This window comes from Saccostrea echinata, unplaced genomic scaffold (genome assembly GCF_033153115.1).
Source record: "Saccostrea echinata isolate AGI-Se365-2 ecotype Australia unplaced genomic scaffold, CSIRO_AGI_Sech_v1 ptg000010l, whole genome shotgun sequence".
Taxonomy (NCBI): domain Eukaryota; kingdom Metazoa; phylum Mollusca; class Bivalvia; order Ostreida; family Ostreidae; genus Saccostrea; species Saccostrea echinata.
The window spans coordinates 9,313,630-9,338,212 of record NW_026889759.1 but is presented as its reverse complement, the minus strand read 5'-3'; the positions used below and the strand labels follow the sequence as shown (position 1 = coordinate 9,338,212).

The window sequence follows — 24,583 nt, the reverse complement described above, 5'->3', positions numbered from 1 at the left end:
CGACTGTCTTACGATAATTTAGAGACGCAGTGTCTTTGAAAAGTGGTAATTTATTAAAAGACAAAACACTTATTTAATTTTTATTTCGAGTCAGTGTCAAAGTTAAACGAAATATGAAAAAAGCAGAAACAGCCTCAATGTCAATATGACGACTAGTATTGGACAAATACTTATAGAACTGCGTTCAATGATCATGTTTGGAATAGTCAATGCTATGTACGACGCTGTAAAATCTCGTTTTCATGTAACGAATGCGTAGTATGATGTCCGTATTACAAAGAATAAATAAATATACATGATATGACGATATGCATTTTTTGCTTTACTCAGTTTAATGAAATATTCATCTGAAATACGAAAAAATATCGTTGTTTTATAAAAACCACGTGTAAAAGGTTAGCACTGCATGAAAATCATTACATCCGGTAAGACTAATTTTAAAACCTGCAACAAACCCGGAAAATTCCGGACTCTTGAAAACTCGAACTCTTGATCTCTCGAAGTTTTTCCTCGGTCCTGCGGACTTCGAGGTTTCGAGAGTTACCTGTACTCTAATAAAATAATTTCTATTAAAAAAAAAATAATTGAAGAGAAATTTACTATCTAGAATAATTAAATTACTATAAGAAAATAAAATAAATAATTGACTTTCGTTGAACAAATCAACTTTAGTCATCATAAAAGAGAAAGATAGCAAACGTATAACTTTAGTTACATAGTTTGCATTAAAATAAAAATGAAATAAAATAGAGTAAAAATGTAAAATAAAATAATCCTAGATAAATTAATTACTAAAGAAGACTACTCAGTCATAGACTGTTGAGTCTTTAAAACAACCAATAGCGGACAATAGTATTTTACTATTTAATGTCCTAGTCGGTTAAAGTCTATCCTAACTAAATAAATCAAAAATAAAATAAATTCCTAAATAAAATAAATAAATAAATAAAAATAAAAGATAGACAAAATAAAAGTTAAAATAAAATCCTTAAAAAAAAATCTGAGAGTTCCGTAAAACGGACCTACCAAATCAAAATAAGCAGAAGAGTGACTAAAAATTCTCAGCGTCTAACTTTTATATGACTCTATGACAGAAAATAACGGAAAATGCTGGAAAATAACGGATATTAACAGAATTATTAATTATGAAATTTCATTGGATTATCATTTAATGATCAATTATATCGAACAATCTGATTGGTCAATTGTAAAACATCACGATCTTTCACGTGAACAAGTGTCACCAAATATTCTATACAAGTATGAAATAATGAATTTTTACATATTTATCAATTAAATAAAAATATATTTCACAATAAATAATTAAAACAAAACAAATTAAACGTAAAACAATATTCAGTCTATCTAAAAATACAGTCATTTATAAGATACCGCCATTCAAACTCGATATATTTATCGGTTATATTACAAATGCAAGGATAAATTTATCAATTACTTTAACAAGTTTCTAAACCGGAAGTACATCGTAATGAAGAGCGAAACTGTCAAACAACGTGACAACAGAAATTTAGACTATTTCACAGGTATTATATCAACTAAATAACACTAAACAAACAACAATTACTTACTATTTGACACAGTTATAGTCTTAGGATGTATACTTAAGTGCTGATTTACAAATGACATACTTTATTAATCTTTTACCAAACTCTAACTCAGTTCGAATTATCTCAGTCATGTTTATGTTATCAAAATATATCAATCTACCCTTGTTTCACAAGTATATACATTTACAATTAAGTGACTTAGGTACAACTCTGCGAATAGAACATTCATATAAAACAAAATAAAACTGTGAATAAACAAACTTCATCAACCCGCTCCAAATCACCACAATGCATGATAACATATTACAGTCATTGACCCTATTTGATAGAAAAATCAACCTGCTCCAAGCTCACACATATATAGCAAAATATTACAGTCATTGACTCAGAATGATTATACACTGTTGTGGATAAAATAAAAAGTTACACCATGTAACCTAACATTACTATTATTACATCATTTAAAAAAGGGGGGGGGGGGATCACATGCACTACATCCAAGTTAATTAGATAGCTATCATGTGACCATGATACGTCATAGGCAACAATGGCTGGTCAGCTGTATACGTTAATCCTACTAAAATATATGCGTAACAAATTAGCTTACCTGGATTATAGACGACCAAATCACTGATTTTGTATGAAGTTAAATATTCAAGCTTTTAAGTTTGAACTGTCAGCAAGAAATACTCCGAAAAATCTGTAAACATAGTAATTTAACCTCTTAACAGTGATGATAGCGAGGGAGACGAGGCAGAGATGAAGAAACTAGCCTGCACAGTATAATTATAAATTTGTCATCTTATCACCATGTATTAAAGTTATACATGCTTTAACTGGTGTCAGTTAAGAGTAAAGTTGGAAATTATTTATTCTGTTTACCAATTAAAGTTTGGAAAATACTGTAAATTACACAATTGAAAATGAACAGGTTATATAAAGATATCAAATTATAATTATTTATTTTCCTGCCAGGAAAGTAATGCCTCTTTTTAAATTAATGCTTCGCTACTTTTAGACTGATAAACAAAAATGGCGTCAAGAAAACGAGGTAGGCCGTTTGGTATACAAATAAATTTTGACATGAATAGCATACGTCTAACACTTTAAGATATTTATCTTTTAAAGCAACCAGTATTAATTAACCATCTACTCTGTTATGACAGATATTAACCTTTTATTCATAATCGTTGTCAAAATGCAACGTGATTTCCTACAGACATGCGTGTCTATATACTGTTAGCGCACTTCCTTCATCAATATTCATGAAAAGACTGAATTTTTAAGTGCAGATCTTGCAAATTGTTTTGTACTTACAGCGACTTATTTAGTAAAACTTTGTGGAAAGTATTATATTTTCATTACACACCATGTTTCTCAAACCATTTAATTTTGTTTCCTATAAAAAAAAATCAGCATTTATATAGTGTGTATTTCTTTAACCAACATTATTTACAAAATTAAAATTACAGAACTTTGTAAATTCATTTTATTTAATAATCTTAAATCATAATGTAAATAAGCAACTGAATCATCATTGAAATCAGAAGGGGACCGGGATGATTGATGATTATACCTGTAGTTTGAAAAGGTGACCGGATCTTTAGTAATTACCCTTTCTTCTATAATCATATACTGTTATTAAAATTAAAAAGCTCTGCTATAAATCAGCAAGTTTCTTTGTGATTTAAAATTTCTATTTTATTTTCTTACATACGTCATTACACCATGTATACCCACCATAGTCCATTCCTTAGCTCTTCTGAGCCAAAGGCTCAAAGAGCTAATGCTATGGCCATTTGTGAGGTGTGCATAAACTTTTTAGAATATGGGCTATATCTCAAGAACCCATAAGCCAGTTTTTGTCAAATTTGTCATGGGGTATCCTTGGCCCAAGGGCTCTTGTTATACTAAAACTAGGGATGTGACCCTTAAACAAGGGGAGATAATTAGGAAAGTAAAAACAAAAGTACTGGTTGCTAAAAAAAATCTTCTCAAGAACCACTGAGCAGATTATCACAAAACATACAAACAAGGGTAGGATATGTTGTAGATTAAAAATTGCTCAAGGCATCACCCGTGGGCAAAGGGCATGGTCTCAAGGTCACTTCAAAGTTGACCAAAATTTATGTTTTGTTAAGGAAGCGATTGCAAGGCGTCACGTGATTGACTCATGTGATTTTTAAAAAAAGATTTACGGTAACCATTTCCGGAATATACGCCCATGACAAAAGATCTTCGTGGCAATATTTTTAAAACATAGAAAGAATAAGATAAATATGTGATGTTCCAGAGTGTTGGTGAGCGTACGCGGATTTTTTATCCCTGTTTTTTTTCCCCGTTTTGACACGTCTACCTTTTGTCGTAGTTCTGAACACTGAAATCTATTTCATGGAGAAATTTAATTCATATCTGGATCTTTATGTCCTCTAGTTTTATTTAAAATATTAGAATTTTATTTGAGATCGGTTTCTCTCCTATAGGATCTACATCTAAGAATAGATATTCATTTCCTATAAGCTTCAGACGGCGTGATTTTCTCAGTGATTATAATGAATATAGGCCTATATTGATGGACAGATAAACGAATGCGATTTTCACATATACGTGTATTGACCAGTTTGAGGTCGCATGCTGGACATGAACGTATTTTTAAAAATATCGCAGAGGAAATTGTTTTCCTCCGTAAGATCTTCTCTAGCATTTTCAACTCTTACATCGACCATATAAACATTGAATCGTCGGCACATTATTGCGTAAACTGTTGTTGTGGTAAAATGTTTTATGCGTAAAAAATTGAAACTTAACACACTACTTCTGACAGAAAAGAAAAGTTTCTTTTTGCAAGTTTTCACAAATCTAGCAAAAAATACGCGTGTAAGAATGACAGACGAAACTAAGAGAGGTTTTTTCTGACAATCGAGGTACTACGGAGGTACCAGGTATATCATGATCAGAGAGAGAAAAGTATTTTGAGCATATACATTTATAAAAGAAAAAAAAAACATTTCAACTCATCATGCTCACGGGAATATATTTGAAAAATGAATTAATTTTTTTTAAAATTCACGAGGACATGAACAAGGACGCTTCACCTCAGCATATTTCATGAACCGCGTGAGCATGAAGCGAAAATTTATATATGTCATTCTACGATTATTTTTTAAACAAAACAGTTTTCACTATAGTTTTGACGTCAACTGTGGCATTATGACGTCACAATGGAGATATGTAGGCTTACCTAGTTCATGAGAAAATGAATTGTTTTCTAACTTGCAATGAATATGAAGGAAAAATATTTGCAAATGTAAATATTAAATAGCAAATCACTAAAATTTGTCAAATAAGATGATAGCTAGGATTTTTATATACGGTATATATTGCAGGTACAAGTTCTCTGAAATAACCTATTCATTCAATGTGTTCAAGTGCCTGCCCCCCCCCCCCCTTTCCGATACCAAGTCACAGTGCAGAGAACTCGATGAGTGTTCAGAGCATGAACAATTTGGCCCTTAGACCACTGTGCACTGGTTTAGAATGTATATACTTATATTGATATAATAACGGAATGAATATTTTGGAGATGGGGAAATAAAAAAAAATATGCATATTGTTGTTTTTTGTGTACATGATACTTATAATTATCATTCTGCTATCATTCTGCTCTACGTATGAAATGAGCAACCACCACAAGATTTTCAGGAAAAAATATTTATTAATCTATACGTATTTTCTACAGTTTTTTAACAGATTATGCATATTAAAGGTTCAGCAACAAACCATCAGATTAAAATTTATAAAATCTTTTAATATTTTAGGAAGGGGGGGGGGGGGGGGTATTGAAATGCATGTAGCTTAAAAAAGAATGTGATGACCCCACTTCATATTTTAACCATACGTCACTTATAATAATTGTTACAAAATATATTAATTTTAGGAAAATTCATTGGGCAATTTTTTGTCAAGACGTTGAAAACTGCTCTTGGGGTGAAAATATTATTGCAAATTTACAATGACTACTCCCCAAAGCAACAGTGGCATTAGTACATCTATCAATAGTTTCCGATACAACTTTTATTTTCGATGAATATAAAGCATATTATTTAATATCTGGTGAAAATTATTTAATTTGTTTCAGTTTTGATACCTGTATGGCATACTTAAAATTTCACTACATAAATATCAAAATATTGAAAAACGGTGGTTACCATGGCAACCATATCTTCCTTATAACCCTGATGACCATGGTTGAAATTTTCATATTATGATACCATTAACGTAAGGCAAATTATATGTAAAAATGAGAAAAATTCATAGAGCGGATTTTTTTCATGTACCCTTGCAATCTCTTCCTTAAATCTTTGATATTTTGCATACTATAGGGACTAGGGTCATCAAATCTTGTCAGTTGATGCATCTTAGGACCTCATATCATGTTGACTCAAAAGTAGGTCACAGTGGCCTACTTTTTGAATTTTACAGGCATTTGTTTTCAAATTCTTTTGGACACTTTAAGACCTATGATCATCAGACTTTGTCAGTTGATGCATCTTGGGTCCCCGTAGTACATTAACTGAAAAGTAGGTCAATGTGACCTACTTTGAAATTTTATGGCTATATTTAAATATTGTAGGTAATAATTGGTTTAAATTCTTCGAACTTTGTCAGTTGATGTATTTTGAGTCCTCAGAATGTGTCAACTTTCAGTTAAAATCCTCAAACTTTGTCAGTTGAGGCATTTTGGGGTCTAGGGGTATGTTTACCAAAAAGTGGGTCACCATGAACTACTTTTGGAACCTCATGGCTATATCTGAATATTTAAGATAACAAGGGGCTTCAAATCATTGAACTTTATCAGTTGTTGTATCTTGGGTTCTCAGAGTGTTTTAACCAAAATGTAGGTCATGATGACCTACTTTTGGAATTGTCTAAATAAACAGGATACTTAGAGGCTTCAAATAGAAGTGATAGATTATACAATTTATCATGAGAGTGATTCAAGGCCCTTGGGCCTCTTGTAATACATGTAATTATAAATTCATCTTTTAATAAAAGTTTATACTTCAGTTATAATAAGTTCATACTTCTATAGTAATTGAAAAGCATGTAAGAATTTTTTCTCAAAATTTTTTTAGTATCCCCTATTTCTCGATTACTTCCTTAAAAGTATACAGTTTCTCATCTCTCTATCACCAAATTGTTGCATATGACGTCACAAGCAGTATGGCACCATATTTGAATTTCACAGTTTCTCTTATAATATGCTTACAAAGACCTTTATTATACCCCCGCAAACAAAGTTTGGGAGGGGGTATATTGAAATCAGCATGTCCATCTGTCTGTCTAGCTGTCCATCTGTCTGTAGACCTTTTCTTGGAGACTATTATATGGATTTGTCTGAAAATTTGTACACTAATTATTCACCATATGAAGGTGTGCACCTGGTAATTTCATGATGATTGGATAATTTTTCTGCATTTTACAGGTGTTTTTTTTTTTCATTTTTATTAACTGTCATTTTGGGTTCATATATATTTGAGACATAGAATCTAGAACTGTCAGTTGTTACATCTGTACAAAAATGTGAATTGCAGCTTAAAACCACTCATTAAAACTCGAAAAATCACTAAGTATTAAAAAAAGTTTTTGGGTAGATAGTCCCTACAAATCTAAGAGTCATGCAGCAACTTTATTTAAAAATGTTGGATCAAGCTATTAAGATTACACAGTTCTTTTTTTTTTCATTTCCTTTTATTTTTAAAATGAATTTGGTATAAAGTTATCAAGATTAATTAGATATTGTAAAATATTATTTTTTTTTCAACAAACAAATTGCAGAGTGCCTTGTCTCACAAAGAAGATGGATAGTTGCAGGCAGTTTATTTCTTTAATCTAATAAAAACCAATATAATTATTAGTATTGACGTTTCATTCGGCTGCGCCTTAATTCATCATTCATTAATAAAATTTAATAAGCAATTAAATTTTCACTCTTTAAACAAATTATGAACGCCTCTTAGATCCATAAAATATATTTAGTGACTTTGCTCCATTTCTGAAAAACCAAGTGGGGGGTATTTTTCCATTTTGGACAGTTCTAGTTTTATTCAGCATTTTAATAAACAGTTGTAGATAATATTTTTCGTAAAATTACCGATTTTTTAAAAACATAAAACAAGTCCTTTAAGAAAAAAGAATTACAAAAAACATATAATTTTCTCTATTACTGCAAGGCAAGGAATTCTCAAATATATATGCAAGCATTCTCATGATTAATTCATGTTTTTTTATGCCCTTATATGAATAAAAGAGATACATGTATGTAACTCAGTGATCATTGTGTCTTATTGACTGGGTCCAAAGGGCAGCAGCTGTCTTGTTTGACCCAAGAAAGATCTTTTGCCAAAAGCCTTCAGCCAGTTTTAGCTCACCTGAGCTGAAAGCTCAAGTGAGCTTTTCTGACCACCTGTTGTCCGTCGTCCGTCTGTAAACTTTTCACATTTTCAACTTCTTCTACAGAACCACTGGGCCAATTTTAACCAAATTTGGTACAAAGCATCCTTGTGTGAAGGGGAGTTTAAATTGTTAAAATAAAGGGCCAAGTCCCTTTCAAAGGGGAGATAATTAAGAAATGACAAAAATAGGATGGGGTCATTTAAAAATCTTCTTCTCAAGAACCACTGGGCCAGAAAAGCTGAAACTTATGTGGAAGCATCCTCAAGTAGTGTAGATTCTAAATTGTTCAAATCAGGACCCTCAGGGGTAGGGCGGGGCCACAATAGGGAATCCAAGTTTTACATTGAAATATATAGAAAAAATCTTTAAAAATCTTCTTCTCAAGAACCACTGGGCCAGAAAAGCTAAAATTTATGTGGAAGCATCCTCAAGTAGTGTAGATTCTAAATTGTTCAAATCATGACCCCAGGGGTAGGGCAGGGCCACATTAGGTATTACAAGGGGGAAATCTGGTAAATGTTCTCACAAATGAATGTTATTTACTGTTTAAGTTTGTTTATAACCTGACAAAATGGCCTTTTGTTTAAGCTCATCTGAGCTTAAAGCTTATGTAAGCTTTTCTGGTCACATTTTGTCTGGCATTCTTCTGTCCATCCATCTGTAAACTTTTCACATTTTCAACTTCTCAAAAAACACTGGGTTTATTCAAATAAATAGTGCCACAAAGCACTCACGGGTGAAGGGGATTTAAGTTTATTTATACGAAGAAACCATGCCCTCTTCCAAAGGGAGATAATGAAGAATTAGGGAAAATTAAAAGGCATCTTTCAGAAGCTTTAAAAAATTCTCTCAGGAACCACTGGGCCAGAAAAGTTGAAACTTATATGAAAGCTACATTATGTACATGTAATTTGTTCAAATCATGACCCCTGGAGATAGTGTAAGGTCACAATAGGCAAAGTTTTACATGGGAACATATAGGGGAAAAAAATCTTTAAAATCATCTTTTCAAGAATAGCAAAGGCATGATCAGCATTTTTACCTGAAAGCATTTTCAGATGTGTACATTCAAGTTTGTTCAAATTATGGTGGAGCCACAAGGGACAATCATTATAGTTGTACATGGGAATATATAGGAAAAAATCTCATCAAGAATAGCAAAGGCTTGAATAGTCATATTGATATGGGAGCATTCTCAGGTAAAATGGTTTGTTCAGAACATGACCCCTGAACAACCCAAAGGTGATTAGAGTTTAAACATAGGGATATAAAGGGAGAAAATCTTCTCAAGAACAGGAAAGGCATCATGTCATAATTATATGAAAGCATCCACAAGTGGTGTAGATTGAAATTTGTTCCACTCCCGTGATAGGGTGGGAACACAATGGATGATCAAAGTTTTAAATAGTAATATATAGGGAAAAATCTTTTCAAGAACAGTAAAGGCATGATTAATCATACTGATATGAAAGTATCCTCAAGCAGTGTAGATTCAAATTTGTTCAAATTATGACCCCTGGATAGGATTGGGCTGCGATAGGTGATCAAAGTTTATACATAGGAGTATGCAAGGAAAAATCTTCTCAAGAACAGCAAAGTTATGATTAATCATACCGGTAATGATATATAAGCATCCTCAGGTAGTATAGATTCAAGTTTGTTCAAATCAAGATCCCCTTTTTAGGATGGGCCTCAGTAGGCTATCAACTGGGCCATAGTGACTCAAGTGAGCGCTGTGGCCTACAGGCTTCTTGTTTCCATTTACAGGGAGCAGTATTATCAAATTCCAAGTTTGAAGGCAAAGTGGTAACATGTGAGGTTGGTTCCATTCCTGCAAGCAACAATAAAACCTGTGGTAAGTATATAAATTAATACATAATTGTTTCATTTTGTATTACAGTGAAACATGTCTAATTCAGATGTTGTGTATTTGGAAATCTTGCCTAATATGAATAAACTTTAAGTTCTTTTCAGTAAATTCAGTTGATTAGAATGTTTAGTCCAGTTTGTTTTCTAATCTGGCCATTTTCTATGGTGTCCTGATAAGTCAAGTTTTACTGTGTTATCGTGTTAACAGTTTAATCAATTTATGTTTGGACTTGATTTTCTGGTATATAATGAATGAGGTCACTTGTTTGTACATACTTGAGTAACTAAGATTACATCCATTTTATCTCACCTCAGTCACAGGCTTGATCAAAGGGTGGCCTGTTAATTTACAACCATTCCAAAATTGTGTGGATTCAAGATTTTACAAATTGGGGGTAAGGGTGAGGATAAAACGAGGAATCAAATTTTACATACCTCGGGTAATATTTTGCATAATATATGAATATATAAATAAAAAGAAAAATCTCAAGAACAATGAGGCCATATTATTAGAGTGGACAAAGAAGTAGGAAAGGGAATCTTTATACTAAGAAGTAGATGAGAGAAGAATAACAAAAAATTCAATGTCTATTATAAGGCTACAAATTATAAAATTATATGCAAGTTCCCTTATGTAATGTAAATTAAAAAAATTTGTTTCATGGTGATATCTCAAGAGGCTTTTGAGCTTTTGCAATGAAATTTTATACCATATTTCCCTATGGTCCTGCCTGCCTCTCTCAAAGTGTCCTGCCCCATTGTTTTTTTTTTTTAGCTCTTCTGAGCCAAAGGCTCAAAGAGCTAATGTTATGGCCATTTGTGCAGTGTGCGTAAACTTTTTAGAATATGGCCCATAACTTAAGAACCCCTTGGCCAATTATTATCAAATTTGTCTCAGGGTATCCTTGGCCCAAGGGCTCCCTTTTATACTAAAACTAGGGTTGTGACCCTTAAACAAGGGGAGATAATTAGGAAAATAGAAACAAAAGTACTGGTTGCTGAAAAATCTTCTTCACAAGAACCACTGGGCAGATTATCACCAAACTTACACAAAAGGATGAGGATATGTTGTAGATTAAAATTTGCATGGGGATTTACCCTGGGGCAAAGGGAGTGGTTTCAAGGTCACTTCAAAGTTGACCAAAAATTACATTTTATTAAAATGTTGATTTTTTGCTTACAATAGGGACTAGGATCATTAAATCTTGTCAGTTGATGCATCTAAGGACCTCATATCATGTTGACTCAAAAGTAGGTTACGGTGACCTACTTTTTAAATTTTGCGGCCATTCTTTTTCAAAATGATTTAGAGGCATATTTTGAAGAATTTAAGGCCTATGATCATCAAACTTTGTCAGTTGATGTATCTTGGGTCCTCAAAGTATGTCAACTAAATGTAGGTCACCTTGACCTACTTTTTGAACTTTATGGCTAATCTTTTTCAAAACAATTCAGGTCTTAAATTTGAATACCAAGAGGTTTAGAAACATTAAATCTTGTAAGATGATGCATCTTTGGGTCATAAAACATATTTATTAAAAAGTAGGTCACAGTGACCTTTTTTTTGAACTTTGCAGGCATTCGATTTCAAAGTGTTTTAGAGGCATAATTTGGACATTTTAAGGCCTATGGTCATAAAACTTTGTAAGTTGATGCATCTTGGGTCCTCTAAAAAGGTCAACTGAAGAGTAGGTCACTGTGACCTACTTTTCAATTTATATGACTATAATTAAATATTTCAGGTACTAATTTGCTTAGAATCATCAAACTTTGTTAGTTGATGCATCTTGGATCTTCGGAGTAGGTCAACTGAAAAGTAGGTCATTGTGACCTACTTTTGAAAATTTATGGCTTTAATTAAATATTTCAGGTACTATAATTGGCTTAGAATCATCAAACTTTGTCAGTTGATGCATCTTGGGTCTTCGGAGTAGGTCAACTAAAAAGTAGGTCAACGTGACCTACTTTTAAAATTTATGGCTTTAATTAAATATTTCGGGTACTAATTGGCTTAGAATCATCAATCTTTGTCAGTTGATGCATCTTGGGTCTTCGGAGTAGGTCGACTAAAAAATAGGTCACTGTGACCTACTTTTGAAAATTTATGGCTTTAATTAAATATTTTGGGTACTTATAGGCTTAGAATCATCAAACTTTCTCAGTTGATGCATCTTTGGTCCTTGGAGTACGACAACTGAAAGTAGGTCACTTTGACCTACTTTTGAAATTTCATGGCTGTATTTAATATTTTCTGGTACTAATTGGCTTAGAATCATCAAACTTTGTCAGCTAGTCGATGTATTTTGGGTCCTTGGAGTAAAACAACTGAAAAGAAGGTCACCGTGACCTACTTTTGAAAATTTATGGCTTTAATTAAATATTTCAGGTACTAATTGGCTTAGAATCATCAAACTTTGTCAGTTGATGCATCTTGGGTCCTTGGAGTACAACAACTGAAAAGTAGGTCACTTTGACCTACTTATAAAATTTTATGGTTATAATTTTAAAAAATATTCTAGGTATTAATTGGCTTAGAATCATCAAACTTAGTTGATGGGTCCTCAGAGAATGACATGTGATAAGTAGGTCACCATGACCAACTCTAGGTACTAATTGGCTTAGAATCATCTTGGGTTCTCAGAGTGTGAATTGGAATTTCAAGGGTTTATCTAAATATACAGGATACTTAGAGGCTTCAAATAGAAGTGATAGGTTGTACAGTTTATCAGAAGAGCGATTCAAGGCCCTTGGGCCTCTTGTTTTATTTGGTAAATTTTTTGTTTAATCAAATGTCAATTGGAATTTTGTTGGCATCAATCACACTCAAAGTTTTAGAGTTACTCCCCATTTGTATTAAAAGTCGCGTGGCACTATTTTTAGCATAGGAGCATATGGAGAGGTATTACATATAATATTGGTTCTTGGAAGACTTTATATGATTACATCTATTAGAACTGGGTTTTTTCACACCTCATTTACAATAATAAATGAATAAAATTTGTGTGTTTCATAATAAAAAAAATTGTTTAGAAACAAATAAAGATACATAGGGGGTTCCAGTAAATGTTCTACCAAGCCTCTTTCTTTACTCCTCACAAAAATATTTACTGTCATGAAGGAGAAACTTCAGGAGTACTGTACAACAGTATATTTGAGAAGTAGTGTAAATCAGATGTGGATACTTAAAAACTCTGAAGAACTTTTGGAAAATTTGAAATCACAGAATTGTACTAAAATCAGTAGCATCAAAACATACGACTTTTCAACACTTAATACAACCATTCCCCACGATAAATTGAAGTCTAGGCTTTTTAACATAATAGACAGTTGCTTTTTTCAATAAAAATGGAACTTGTAAATATACTTACCTTGCCATTGGTCATTTACAAAATCATTTTGTTAAAAAGCATTCTGATTGTACACACAAGTACTCTGAAGTTGATATTAAAAAAGATGCTTGAGCTTCTGATTGACAATATCTGTGTAGTTTTTGGAGATCAAGTCTTCCAACAATCTGTTGGAATTCCCATGGGTACCAATTGTACCCCCTTATTAGCAGACCTATTTTTGTATTCATATGAAGCAGAATTTATTCAAAAACTTCTACATGAGAAGAAGAAAACACTTGCTGTGGCCTTCAACTTGACATTTCGATATATCGATGACATATTATCAATTAACAATAGTTACTTTCATTCATATGTCAACTCGATATATCCCAGTGAGCTTGAAATAAAGGATACCACAGATTCTGACACATGTTTCATATTTAGATATTTTACTAGAAAAAGATGTTAATGATAACCTAACAACAAAGCTTTATAATAAACGTGATGGCTTCAACTTTTCAATCGTCAACTTCCCTTACTTATGTAGCAATATACCCTTATCACCTGCATATGGGGTTTATGTCTCTCAGTTGATTCAGTACGCAAGAGCATGCTATACGTATGAACAATTTCTAAAACAAGAAAAGCTATTGACAAACAAGTTGATGAAACAAGGATATCAACAGTCTCATTTGAAGTCATCTTTTCGCAAGTTTTACGGTTGATACAATGACCTTGTCAGCACATACAACCTATCATTGAATCAAATGCTGACTTATGTTTTTCATACTAACTGTTGGGCCATTATTTATACACTGAAGTGTCTATGGATTATTCCTTTTTTTCCCGATCATGACAAGGAGCACACGGCAGGTGTGACCGGTTGGCAGGGGATGCTCACTCCTCCATGGCACCTGATCTCACCTCTAAATGTTTGCTTGCTCCAAATTTGTATCGTTTCACTGGACTTTCGAGATTGAATACTGTTCATTATCTTCATATTTCATTTAGTAAAGACTAAATTAAACAAAATGTGTTGGATAAAATTTTGACAATATCCAACTTGTCAAGAATGAAAAATTGGATGTTATAAGAATAGTGGAAATCTGTGATTTTTTATTGATGACAAAGCACAAGATAATATTTGTTGGTCAAACAAAAAATATATATTATTTAGAAAAAGGCCAATGAGAATTGGTGACTAACACATGCCAATATGCACAAAGTATTTGGATCCGCACCCAATTTCATATGAGCAGTTATGATGTGTGGTGTGTACAAACATTCTCATAAAATCATTATTACAGTGTGATAAATATTTTATATAAAAAGAATCTTGGTACACATTTTAAAGAATAAGGAATCAAATCTATGTATCCATATTGATATTTACCATGTGAGAATTTTGTATAAGAAGATCATTATGTAAATGTATACAGTAATAGAAAATAAAAAATAAAATCCCCCCACCCGCCCCAATTTTTAAGCAAATTAGGACGAAAATCTAACTTTAAATTTATGTGGTCTTAAGGCCAAAAGTGCAAAATAATAATAATAATAATAACCCTAAACTCCTTTTTCCCAATCCTGAAAAACCTATTTCTTAACGGGTGTCCATGTTTTCTAGAGAGGGGGGAGGAGGTGTCCAAAGTCATTTTTTTTATTTGCTTCAGTACATGTATGTACATTTAATAACTCTGCAAATCCCCTCTAGATCTGCACATGCTCTTCTCTTTTCCTTAAGCAGGGGACACAAAATTCTCTGAATTTGCTTGTTTTGTTTTTAATGAAAATTGAAAAAGGAAAGACTACAAATTTTCAGTTTATTATGAGAGTTTCTCCATGCAGCATAGATTTAAATATTTTTACATTATTACCATTTGGACCAAGAAACTTCTTAGGGCTCTCCCATTTTACAAAGAAATAGATGAGAAAACAAACCAATGAATGTGGCTGGATCAGGAAAACTTTCACGTATTGATACTCAAGTATCTGTTCAGGCCAGTGGACCTGTTGTTCATTGTTTTCAAAGAAATTTTTAAATGTAAAATTAAATTTTTTTATGCTGTCTTTCAGTAATATGTGTGGCAGGATCATACCATGACACTGCAATGGGCACCTGTAAAAACTGTTCCAGGAATTTTTATCAGGATCAAGTTGGACAGACAAGTTGTAAATCATGTCCAGGCTCGGTGAAAATGTTTACTCTATCAGAGGGTTCAATAACACAGAGTCAGTGTGTGTGTAAGTATCCAGTCAGGATCTTTTGAAGTCACCAAAGCCTAATGCTTCCAACTGTCTGTTCATTAATTTTTCAAATTTTTCACAACAATCAGCAAGACAGTTATGACCAAATATTAGGGTATCAAAAGTTTTACATTGGAATACAAGTGTTGCCACATGTACTTTTAACATCCTTTAGTGAATGCAGGCAACAAAATGTTATATGCACAACTTAGTATAAGAATACTTTTATTTTGGTAGGCTTTTTATGTATCGTTAAAACTTGGTGAATAACTACAAGTATCAACAGTTTATAAGAATATGTAGTAGATTGAAACATAAACTCAGTCTGACAATATTAAAACAATAAAGGAGTATATTAAAACAATAAAGTTAAGGATTTTAATTTCAGCTGAGTGTAATACTAATCCAAATTATTGTAAGAATGGAGGAACATGTAATTCCAATGATGTGACAATATGGTGCACATGTAAGGAGCGATACACAGGACCCAGATGTGAAGATAAAGCTGGTATGTTGTACTTAATAGTCTCATCAGTTTACAAGTTTCTGTCACTTTTAGTGGATGATAGCTAGCTAGATATACACATTACTATCATGACAATTTGTCTGTGAGGAGTCGCAATCTCAAAAAAATTAATACTTTTCCTAGAATAAGAATGTTTTTGTTTTTTTTAACTTTGATCAATAATCATCATAATTACAGACTTATTAGCTCACCTGAGCCGAATGCTTAAGAGAGCTTTTCTGATCACATTTTGTCCAGCGTCCATCTGTCTGTAAACTTTTCACATTTTCGACTTCTTCTCAAGAACCACTGGGCCAATTTTATCAAACTTGCCACAAAGTATCCTTGGATAAAGGGAATTCAAGTTTGTTCAAATGAAGGGGAGATAAAAAACAAATTAGTGAAAATAAATGACATCTTTTAAAAATTTTCTTCTCAAGAACCACTGGGCCAGGAAAGATAAAACTTAGTGGAAACATGCTCAGGTAGTGTAGATTCAAATTAGTTCATATCAGGACCCCCGGTGTAGGGTGGGGCCAAAGTTAAACATAGAAATACATAAGAAAAATCTTTTCTCAAGAACAACAGAGGTATGATAAGTTACATAAGTATTTAGGTCACCTGAGTCACGCAGGTGACCTATTGCTATCTGTTTTTGTCTGTCGTTGTTCATCACATTTCGTCCGTCAGTCGTAAACTTTTTAACATTTTCAGTTTCTACTCGGGAACCACTTTACCAATTCAACCAATTTTGGCATACAGCATCTATGGGTGAACAGAAACAAATATTGTGAAATTCGTGGCCCCTGCCCCCCTGGGGCCTATGAGGTGGGGCTTAAACCATAAAAATTAATGCAATCTTTAAAAATCTTCTTTACTCCTGAACAACAAGAAGTCTTACTATTGGCATGATTGTAATAAGCATTAAGCACTGTATCAAAATTGAGAAATTCATGGCCCCTGGGTCAGGGGTTCTTGTGCTAGGGTGGGGCTCTATTGATCACATAGTGAAAATTCATAAATTCTTTAAAAATCTTCTCTTCCCCTGTATATAAAGCCGATGATTTAGTTGCATGGTTATGATGATCAAGGGGGCCTCAGGGAAGGGGTTCTATTGATTATATAGTGAAATGCATAAATTCTTTAAAAATCTTCTCTGCTCCTGGGTATTTAGCAGATAAACTAAGTGCATGGTTTTAATGGTCAAGAATGCCTCTTCTGAAATTGTGAAATTTGTGGCTCCAGAGCCAGGTGTTCTTGGGGGGAGGGGGGGGGGGGCTATTGAATATATTGTGGAAATTAGGGCCCAAGACCATAAACTGAGAATAGTCTTTAGTCAAATTTTTAATTCTGAATATCCTGAGTTTTATTTTTCATATGTGTATAAAAAATTCCATGTTCATATAACACATTTAAATACAGACACATGATGAAAATTTTGCTTGATTACAGGGTTTGACATTAACTTTTTCAAGTACTAGACCAGTCGGGCTACTTCCCAAAATTTTTAGTAGCCCTGACCTTAAAATCACAAGCCCTGACCAAACCTGCAAATTTATTTCTTATAATCGCTAATTTTAATGAGGTAATCTTGAAATCGTTTCTCGCGCGTGTCAAGAATTTGACCCTACTACCCATTTGAGTCGGGTTCATCAAGACATATTGTAAGCTGTAAAGATCATTCAATGAACTTATTTTTTTGTCCTAAGTAGTAATAAATTAATAGCAGAATATATATATATTTTTCAGTAACTACTGTACATGTACATAAATTGGCGTATTCAAAATTTAGCGCAATTACTGGGTATGGAGTTATTGGCGAAATCATGAATTAGCGCTACACATGTCCGTGTCTTATATTGTGTTTATAAATGATTTCTTTGAGGTATTCATGAATTAAACAGTATTTATACCATATTGATACAGATCTACAACGACTCGTCTATTTAACCATTTCTAAAAATAGCAATTGTGTCATACGGGGATTTTTTCACAGAGTGATGGGTGTTTACAATCGGAAAAATTAAGAAAAATTCTTTAAAAGTTTTTGAATATTTATTTGAAACACTGAAATGGGTTTTAACAGTTATCTTATTAACACGACCAATTGGTCTAGTTCAAGTACATTTTATACAACCGGACAACTCATTTACTAGACTGAGTCGGTCGGACATGCCTTAGTGTCAAACCCTGGATTATCAAAATTATTTCAGAGGTTATTTTCATTTGAAATTTTGACTTAAGTCTGTTCTCAGTTTATGGTTTTGAGGCCAGGGCTGGTATCGGCTGGGAATTTCGTATTGCGATATATTGCATTATTATATAGTCTATTTATAGTCCCTATATAATCTATATAAACACAAACAGTTCATAACACTACATATTCACTGGTTTTGAAGCCATATTCACCGGAGGGTCGGTGCGCGTGCAGCGGCATTGTGACGTCACAATCAACATCTCAAACAACGTTGTAAACAATGGTTGCAACGGCCGGAGCAAGCTGTGTATCTGAGCAGGAAAAACATTAGCCAAGCCTATCGCAGGATTATTTTCTAAACATTTCGATGACTTACAAACAGCAAAAGAAAAACACGGAAGCTATAACTTGTAATCTGGACATTTTATTTTTATTTTTCCATGACAGAGGTTCGTAAATGAAAGTGATATCATCATGCAGCCTTCAATGTCTTATTTATTCAAATCCGGACTATATAATAAAACAATTATGGACTCTTCCGGTGGTGAATATGGTTTGTTATTCACCAGAAAAATATCAATATTGACCGAGGCGAAGCCGAGGTCAATATTGATATTTTTCTGGTAAATAACAAACCATATTCACCACCGAAAGAGTCCATAATTGTATAATATTTTATACTGTATTGCAATATGTATTGCAATATTTTTAATAACTGTTAAAATGCTCTTTTCCTATATTATTAACCTCTATTTATAATCAAAGTGATTAAAACTACATGTGTATTATAAATATGTTGTATATATAAAAAGTTCTTGTGGATTTCACTTAAGTTTGCAAGGAAATACAACCATACAACAGCAACCTTATTGTTTGGCAAGATTGAAAGCGTTTCTGGCATCTTGATTTTCATATTTTACTTTAGAAATCCCAAGCATTTTATCGAAATACTAGTACTCTAAAAACGTATCGCAATACGATATTTTTTGCTAATGACCAAGGACCAAGATATTCACAATTTTGGAAGAAGCACTCTTGCTCATCATAACAATGCACTTAGTATGTTTCCTTAATAACAATGGGCATAGAAGATTTTCAAAGAAACGATGCATTACTAGTATATATTCAAGAGTGCCTCACCCTAAAACCAAAACCCCTGACCCTGGATTATGAATTTCAAAATTTTTGAAAAGACATCCTTGCTCATCATAAGTAATAATACCCAGGGGCAGAGAAGAAGATTTTCAAAAAAATAATAAAATAATGCATTTCCACTAGGACTGCGCATTAATATCAATATTCCAGTATACTGCAATTCGTTAACAAAAAATATCGTATTGCGATACGTTTTTCGAGTACTGGTATATCAATGAAATGCTTAGGCTTGGGATTTCTAAAGTAAAATATGAAATTCAAGATGCCAGAAACGCTTTCAATCTTGCCAAACAATAAGGTTGCTGTTGTATGGTTGTATTTTGGTGCAAACTGAAGTGCAGAAGTACGGATAGTTTTTTAATAGACTGTGTGGTGATTGTGATAAATGGGGAACAGATTAGTACCTAATCTATGAACTGTTAATGAATGCTAGACTACTTTTAGTAATTATTTCGTTGATCCTGATCATCTTATTTTCTAGCTTTTGAGCAACAAAGATTCACTATACTCTATAGATCCTCTAAATTGTTGTATTATACTCAGGTGACTGTTAAGGCCCTTGGGCCTCTTGTTTAAATCAAAGATTACTTATTACTGTGACTAAACAATTTGCTAGGCTGAAGAAACAACTTATGTAATAGTGTTAGTACATAGAACCACCCATATGATTGTACAAAGAAGAACACAAGACTTAGTGTTTTATCCCAGAATTATCATTAAATCCAATGAAATTGCAACAAGTTTGACTGATGAATGCATAAGGTGGAAACTATTGAGAAAGGACTTTGTCAGTTGTTTGTTAATTTCACTTTATGAATCTAACTTATTAAACAGTTGCTGTCAATATCGCCAAACATGATGAAATGCAAGCAATATTGACCAAATGCTTCCATTAACAAGGTCAGGTTTTAAAAAGTCTTTGACATTTGACAGCCATTCTACACAGCATGCTGGCATAACATTGAGTAATCTCAGTCTTTGTGACACTTTACAAAGTTTTAGAATTGGCTTCAAATATTTTCTTGATAGAGAAACTAGGAAAAAAGTAATCTCAGTCCAGATCATAAAAATTGAAAATCGCCAGCTCAAATTTTCTCACTCGCAAAAATGAAAGTTTTAATAATTAGTCGCAAAGTTAATTTTTTGATTGCAAATGCGACCATTTTAGTCGCAACTTGGAGCACTGTTTTTCCAAGCCAGAGAGTGCTCAGGTGGGTGATTTGGCCCATGGGCCTTTGCTGATAAATGAGATAACATTCATGATTTATATTTTAAGTTATCAAAAATATTGTCATATTATGTTTGTAGTTAAGAAGATTTTACAGTTGATTGTACAAAAAATGTTGTTTTCTTTCTAGAATTCACTTCAAACACACCATACATAATAGGAGGAGCTGTTGGTGGATTAGCTGCAATAATGGTTATAGCTCTTGTCATTGTATGCTTGATTAGGTGTCTCCGAAGGTAAGCTCATTATAAATATGGTTGATATTCATGAAAACTAAATATTACACATGCTGTGAGTGCTTCACCAGACAAGCACCAATTAATACTACAGTCACTTGATCAAGGTCACAAAGACCAGTGAATGATATAACTAACCATTTTGATGCAGTTACTTGGGAATTTTTAATGTAACCTCTGTTCTTTGTTTTTACTACACAGATAAAGAGTGGTTTGAATTTTGATGTCACTTTATCAAAGTTCCATATTATTGATATGTCTAATTCACATAGGTAGAAAACCGTAATTAGACTCTGTGTCTCAGGACAGGATTGTGTGTTTAACATAGTTGAAGTTGAGCAGATCCATTCAGCGAAATAATAAACACTTAGGTTGTACAACAATTTATTATGAAATCATGCATTCAGTCAGAAGTCCAACTGATCAGATAAAAATTTCAGAATTATATTTCAAAGTAGATTGTCTTCATACTTGCTAAAAGTTCTAGGTGAATAGTTAAGATTATTTAAACAATAAAATATTGTCTTCTTCATTCTAAGTATGAGAATTGATGTTGCAGCTATTACAGAAAAAGTACAAAATCAACTCTTGTAGGTTATAATTTTTTTTTAAATAGCTGCAACTTTATAATTCCCATACAATGTCATTTTTGTACATTTCATTGATGGAAGAGCCACTGCTCAAAAAATCTATACAGGTGGCTTGAGCGACAAAGTTTTGATAATTGAGAGTGTTTTTTTTTTTTTTAGGAAATAAAGCGATAATATTAAGTGGATGTAAATATTTATATATTTATCTATGCACACTTGAGATGTGTGGGGGAAGGGGAGGGGCTATATAACTGAAAGTTTTTAGTTTTCTAGTAACAGCATTGTTGTCGAGTAGTGCAGTAAGACAGTGTGATATAGTGTTTAAAGAACAAGGTTCACTTGGGGCCTTTTTTGGCCCTGTGATTTCCTGAAAAAATGAAACTGCTTTGATTGATTGATTGTAAGTTGTTTTACGTCGTGCTTGAGAATTTTTCACTTGTATAGAGATGTCACCATATACTGGTGAAGGGCTTCAAATTTAGACCTTTACTCGGAACTCGGGGTCATTGAGCAGTGAAGGTTCTTTATCATGCCAATGCCTACCATAACATGGGGCCTTGGTTTTTAAGGTCTCATCTGAAGGACCCATAACTTTCACTTTAAAGTGCCAAGTGTTTGGCAAAGGAACAGTTGCTACCTTTTTTAGCGACTTAGGTCAGTTGCAGCCGTGGTTTGAACACATGACCCTCTGATCACCGAGCAAGCGCTCCAGCAACTGAGCTATGATAATGGCAAAAAGTGCTTTGTGTTAGTTGACAATTGCATGAAATATCTTTTAGACTGTTTGTGACTGTGTGTCTATCAAAAATGACGAAATCTTTTGGCTAGTCAATGCATTATGATGACAGGAATTGTTTCATTTTCCCCATATCCTGAAAAATTCTATAAAATGGCCATTTTTTCCAAGCTATTTTTCAATATTTTGTATAGAGCTCTGATCTAAAATATGCAATTATTTAATGAGAGAACTGTTTCTGAAGATTACAAATTAAACATGTTTTATTTTTTGGATCGAGGAGTGCACTCTGATTTTTATTCTTCGCTGAAAGTAATCAAATAAACCTGTTTTCTTTAAAATTCAATAACATTGCAATTTCAAAAAGGCCTGTTTTCCAAAATTGTGCTTACAGAGGAAAATTTTTAATAGGAAATGAAAACACTAAGTCTTTATTTTGATGTTTGAAGTAGAACATAGAGTGGTAGTCAATAAAATGGTACATCTACAAGGCCATTTTAAGCATAAAGTGAACCTAACTCTTTCTCCTTTGAGATTGTCTTTTATATATCAACCAAACCTTTTGCTCTGATTGTAGATCTAAGGAATCCAAATATCCACCAAAAGATCCAATGGATTATGGTTATGATTACCATGATCCTCTATATGATAACAGGTCCAAAAAAGGAGTTATGTCATATGCCCGAATGAACCCAACCTTTAACTATGACGACGGCAGCTTCTATGATACTCGTAATAGGATGTATGCACAAGAAGATAATAACAGTGCATATCGATGGCAGGAGGCTCAAGGGGATTATGATCTTTAACATTCTCTCATCTACAACTGTATATTAATCAAGTAGTTAAAACATTATATATCAAAATTTTACAATTATTATTTTGCTCTTGAAAGTCTAAACATGGTTTCATCATTACTCCATAGTACACGTGTGTGTGTGTTTTAAATGTGTGATTGTTTTTAAAGTAGACAATCCTTTTACAGAAATTTTTCTCTGATTTTTACTCCACTGGGGCTTTTTGTACTTTATGAGTGCATGAAATATTCTTGAATGAAGTAAAAATGACTTATTTCTTGCCTGTACAAGTGCACCAGAATGTACATTTTTCGTTTGAAAATGCATTTTTTAAATTAGCATAGCAATCAATAGTTTGTTTCTTGTGCAATATCTTAATCAAAAGCAATGTTTTCAATCAAATTCATAAACAAAACATATTTAATATATTATGTTAATGTTCAGAGTTTAATGTATGAATTGAAAACCTCAAAATCAGATGGTTGGAAATGTGCAAAATTCTGCATGAAAAATTCTGAAAGACTTCAAAAAATCACAATTTCTAGAAGTAATGTTCACATGTGTTAGTGATGCTGAAGGTCCTTCATCTTTGAATTCTCACTGAAATGAGGTGTGTGTTAATTTGAAAGTATATAATTTTCATAATCAAACATTTCAGTTCTTGTGTGAAATTTGATAGTTATAAATGGTAGAAATTATATATTCAGAATGCATAATATTCATAATTCCTTCATTGTTATGTATTACTTATTTTAGTTTTTCTATTGACATGTACAATGTATTGCCAGTTATAATGCAAAATAAATAAATTATATATATTTTAAGTTTCCTTTCTTTTCTTATTTATGTTAATTAATACAAATGGGCATAAACTAATAATCAGAACAACAAATATCTTTTTAGGGGAGAGAATCACTGTTTTATCAACCCATACCAGTATTTTACTGATAGGGCCCCGCAAGGATTTTCGGGTGCCCTATAGTAATCACTGTCTGTCTGCCTGTCATTCTTCCATCCACAAATTTTCTGGGGGGGGGGGGGTTTCTAATAACTTTTTTTTATAGTTGACCAATTAATTTCAAATTTGGTATGTTGGTTAAATAGGCAGTAAGACATATTTTGATGCTAAAGTTTGGTTCTCTGTGACATCCAGTTTGATGGTGGGGTACATTAGAATGAATGCCAGGGCGAAGAGAGATAATTGCTGAGAATGTTCCTATTGTAAACTATGTGAAAGCTGCAACTAGTCCCATGGGATTAATTAACTTTCCTCTTGAAGAAAATTCAAAACATTATCTGTTTCTGTCACCTCAGTTAAGGTCAATTCTGAATGATGTTCACATTCTCTGAAATGTGGATTTAAATAATGTTCTTACTTTATTTTGGTAGAATACACAATGAGTTATGATTTTATTGAATTAAAAAAAACCAGATATACATAAAGATATCTTCTTTATTTTCTTTTTATTGTTTTTTTTTTTTTTTTTTTTTTTTTTTTTTTTTTTTTTTTTTTTTTTTTTTTTTTTTTTGCTGCCTTGCGTAAATTCAAGAATACTATTTATTTTAACAGGTAGTCTGATAATAATCTCGAACTCATTCTATTATTGCTAGAAAAGTTCTTATTGTAAACTTAGAAGAAAAGTTTGAGAGAGCAGTACAATTAATCCCCT

At 32.7% G+C, this 24,583-nt stretch overlaps 1 protein-coding gene across 1 annotated transcript in view; it reads left to right on the top strand.

Annotated features, from left to right (window-relative positions):
- Positions 1-23,737, top strand: part of LOC133184338 (neurogenic locus notch homolog protein 1-like) — a 90,630-nt gene extending 66,893 nt beyond the window's left edge. Inside the window, exons 32-36 of the mRNA XM_061319371.1 lie at positions 9,792-9,879; positions 15,299-15,466; positions 15,858-15,977; positions 20,685-20,790; positions 22,694-23,737. Of these exons, the coding sequence (XP_061175355.1) occupies positions 9,792-9,879; positions 15,299-15,466; positions 15,858-15,977; positions 20,685-20,790; positions 22,694-22,925 (714 nt within the window). The 3' untranslated portion in view covers positions 22,926-23,737. The remainder of the gene's footprint in view (positions 1-9,791; positions 9,880-15,298; positions 15,467-15,857; positions 15,978-20,684; positions 20,791-22,693) is intronic.
- The last annotated feature ends 846 nt before the right edge of the window (positions 23,738-24,583 follow it).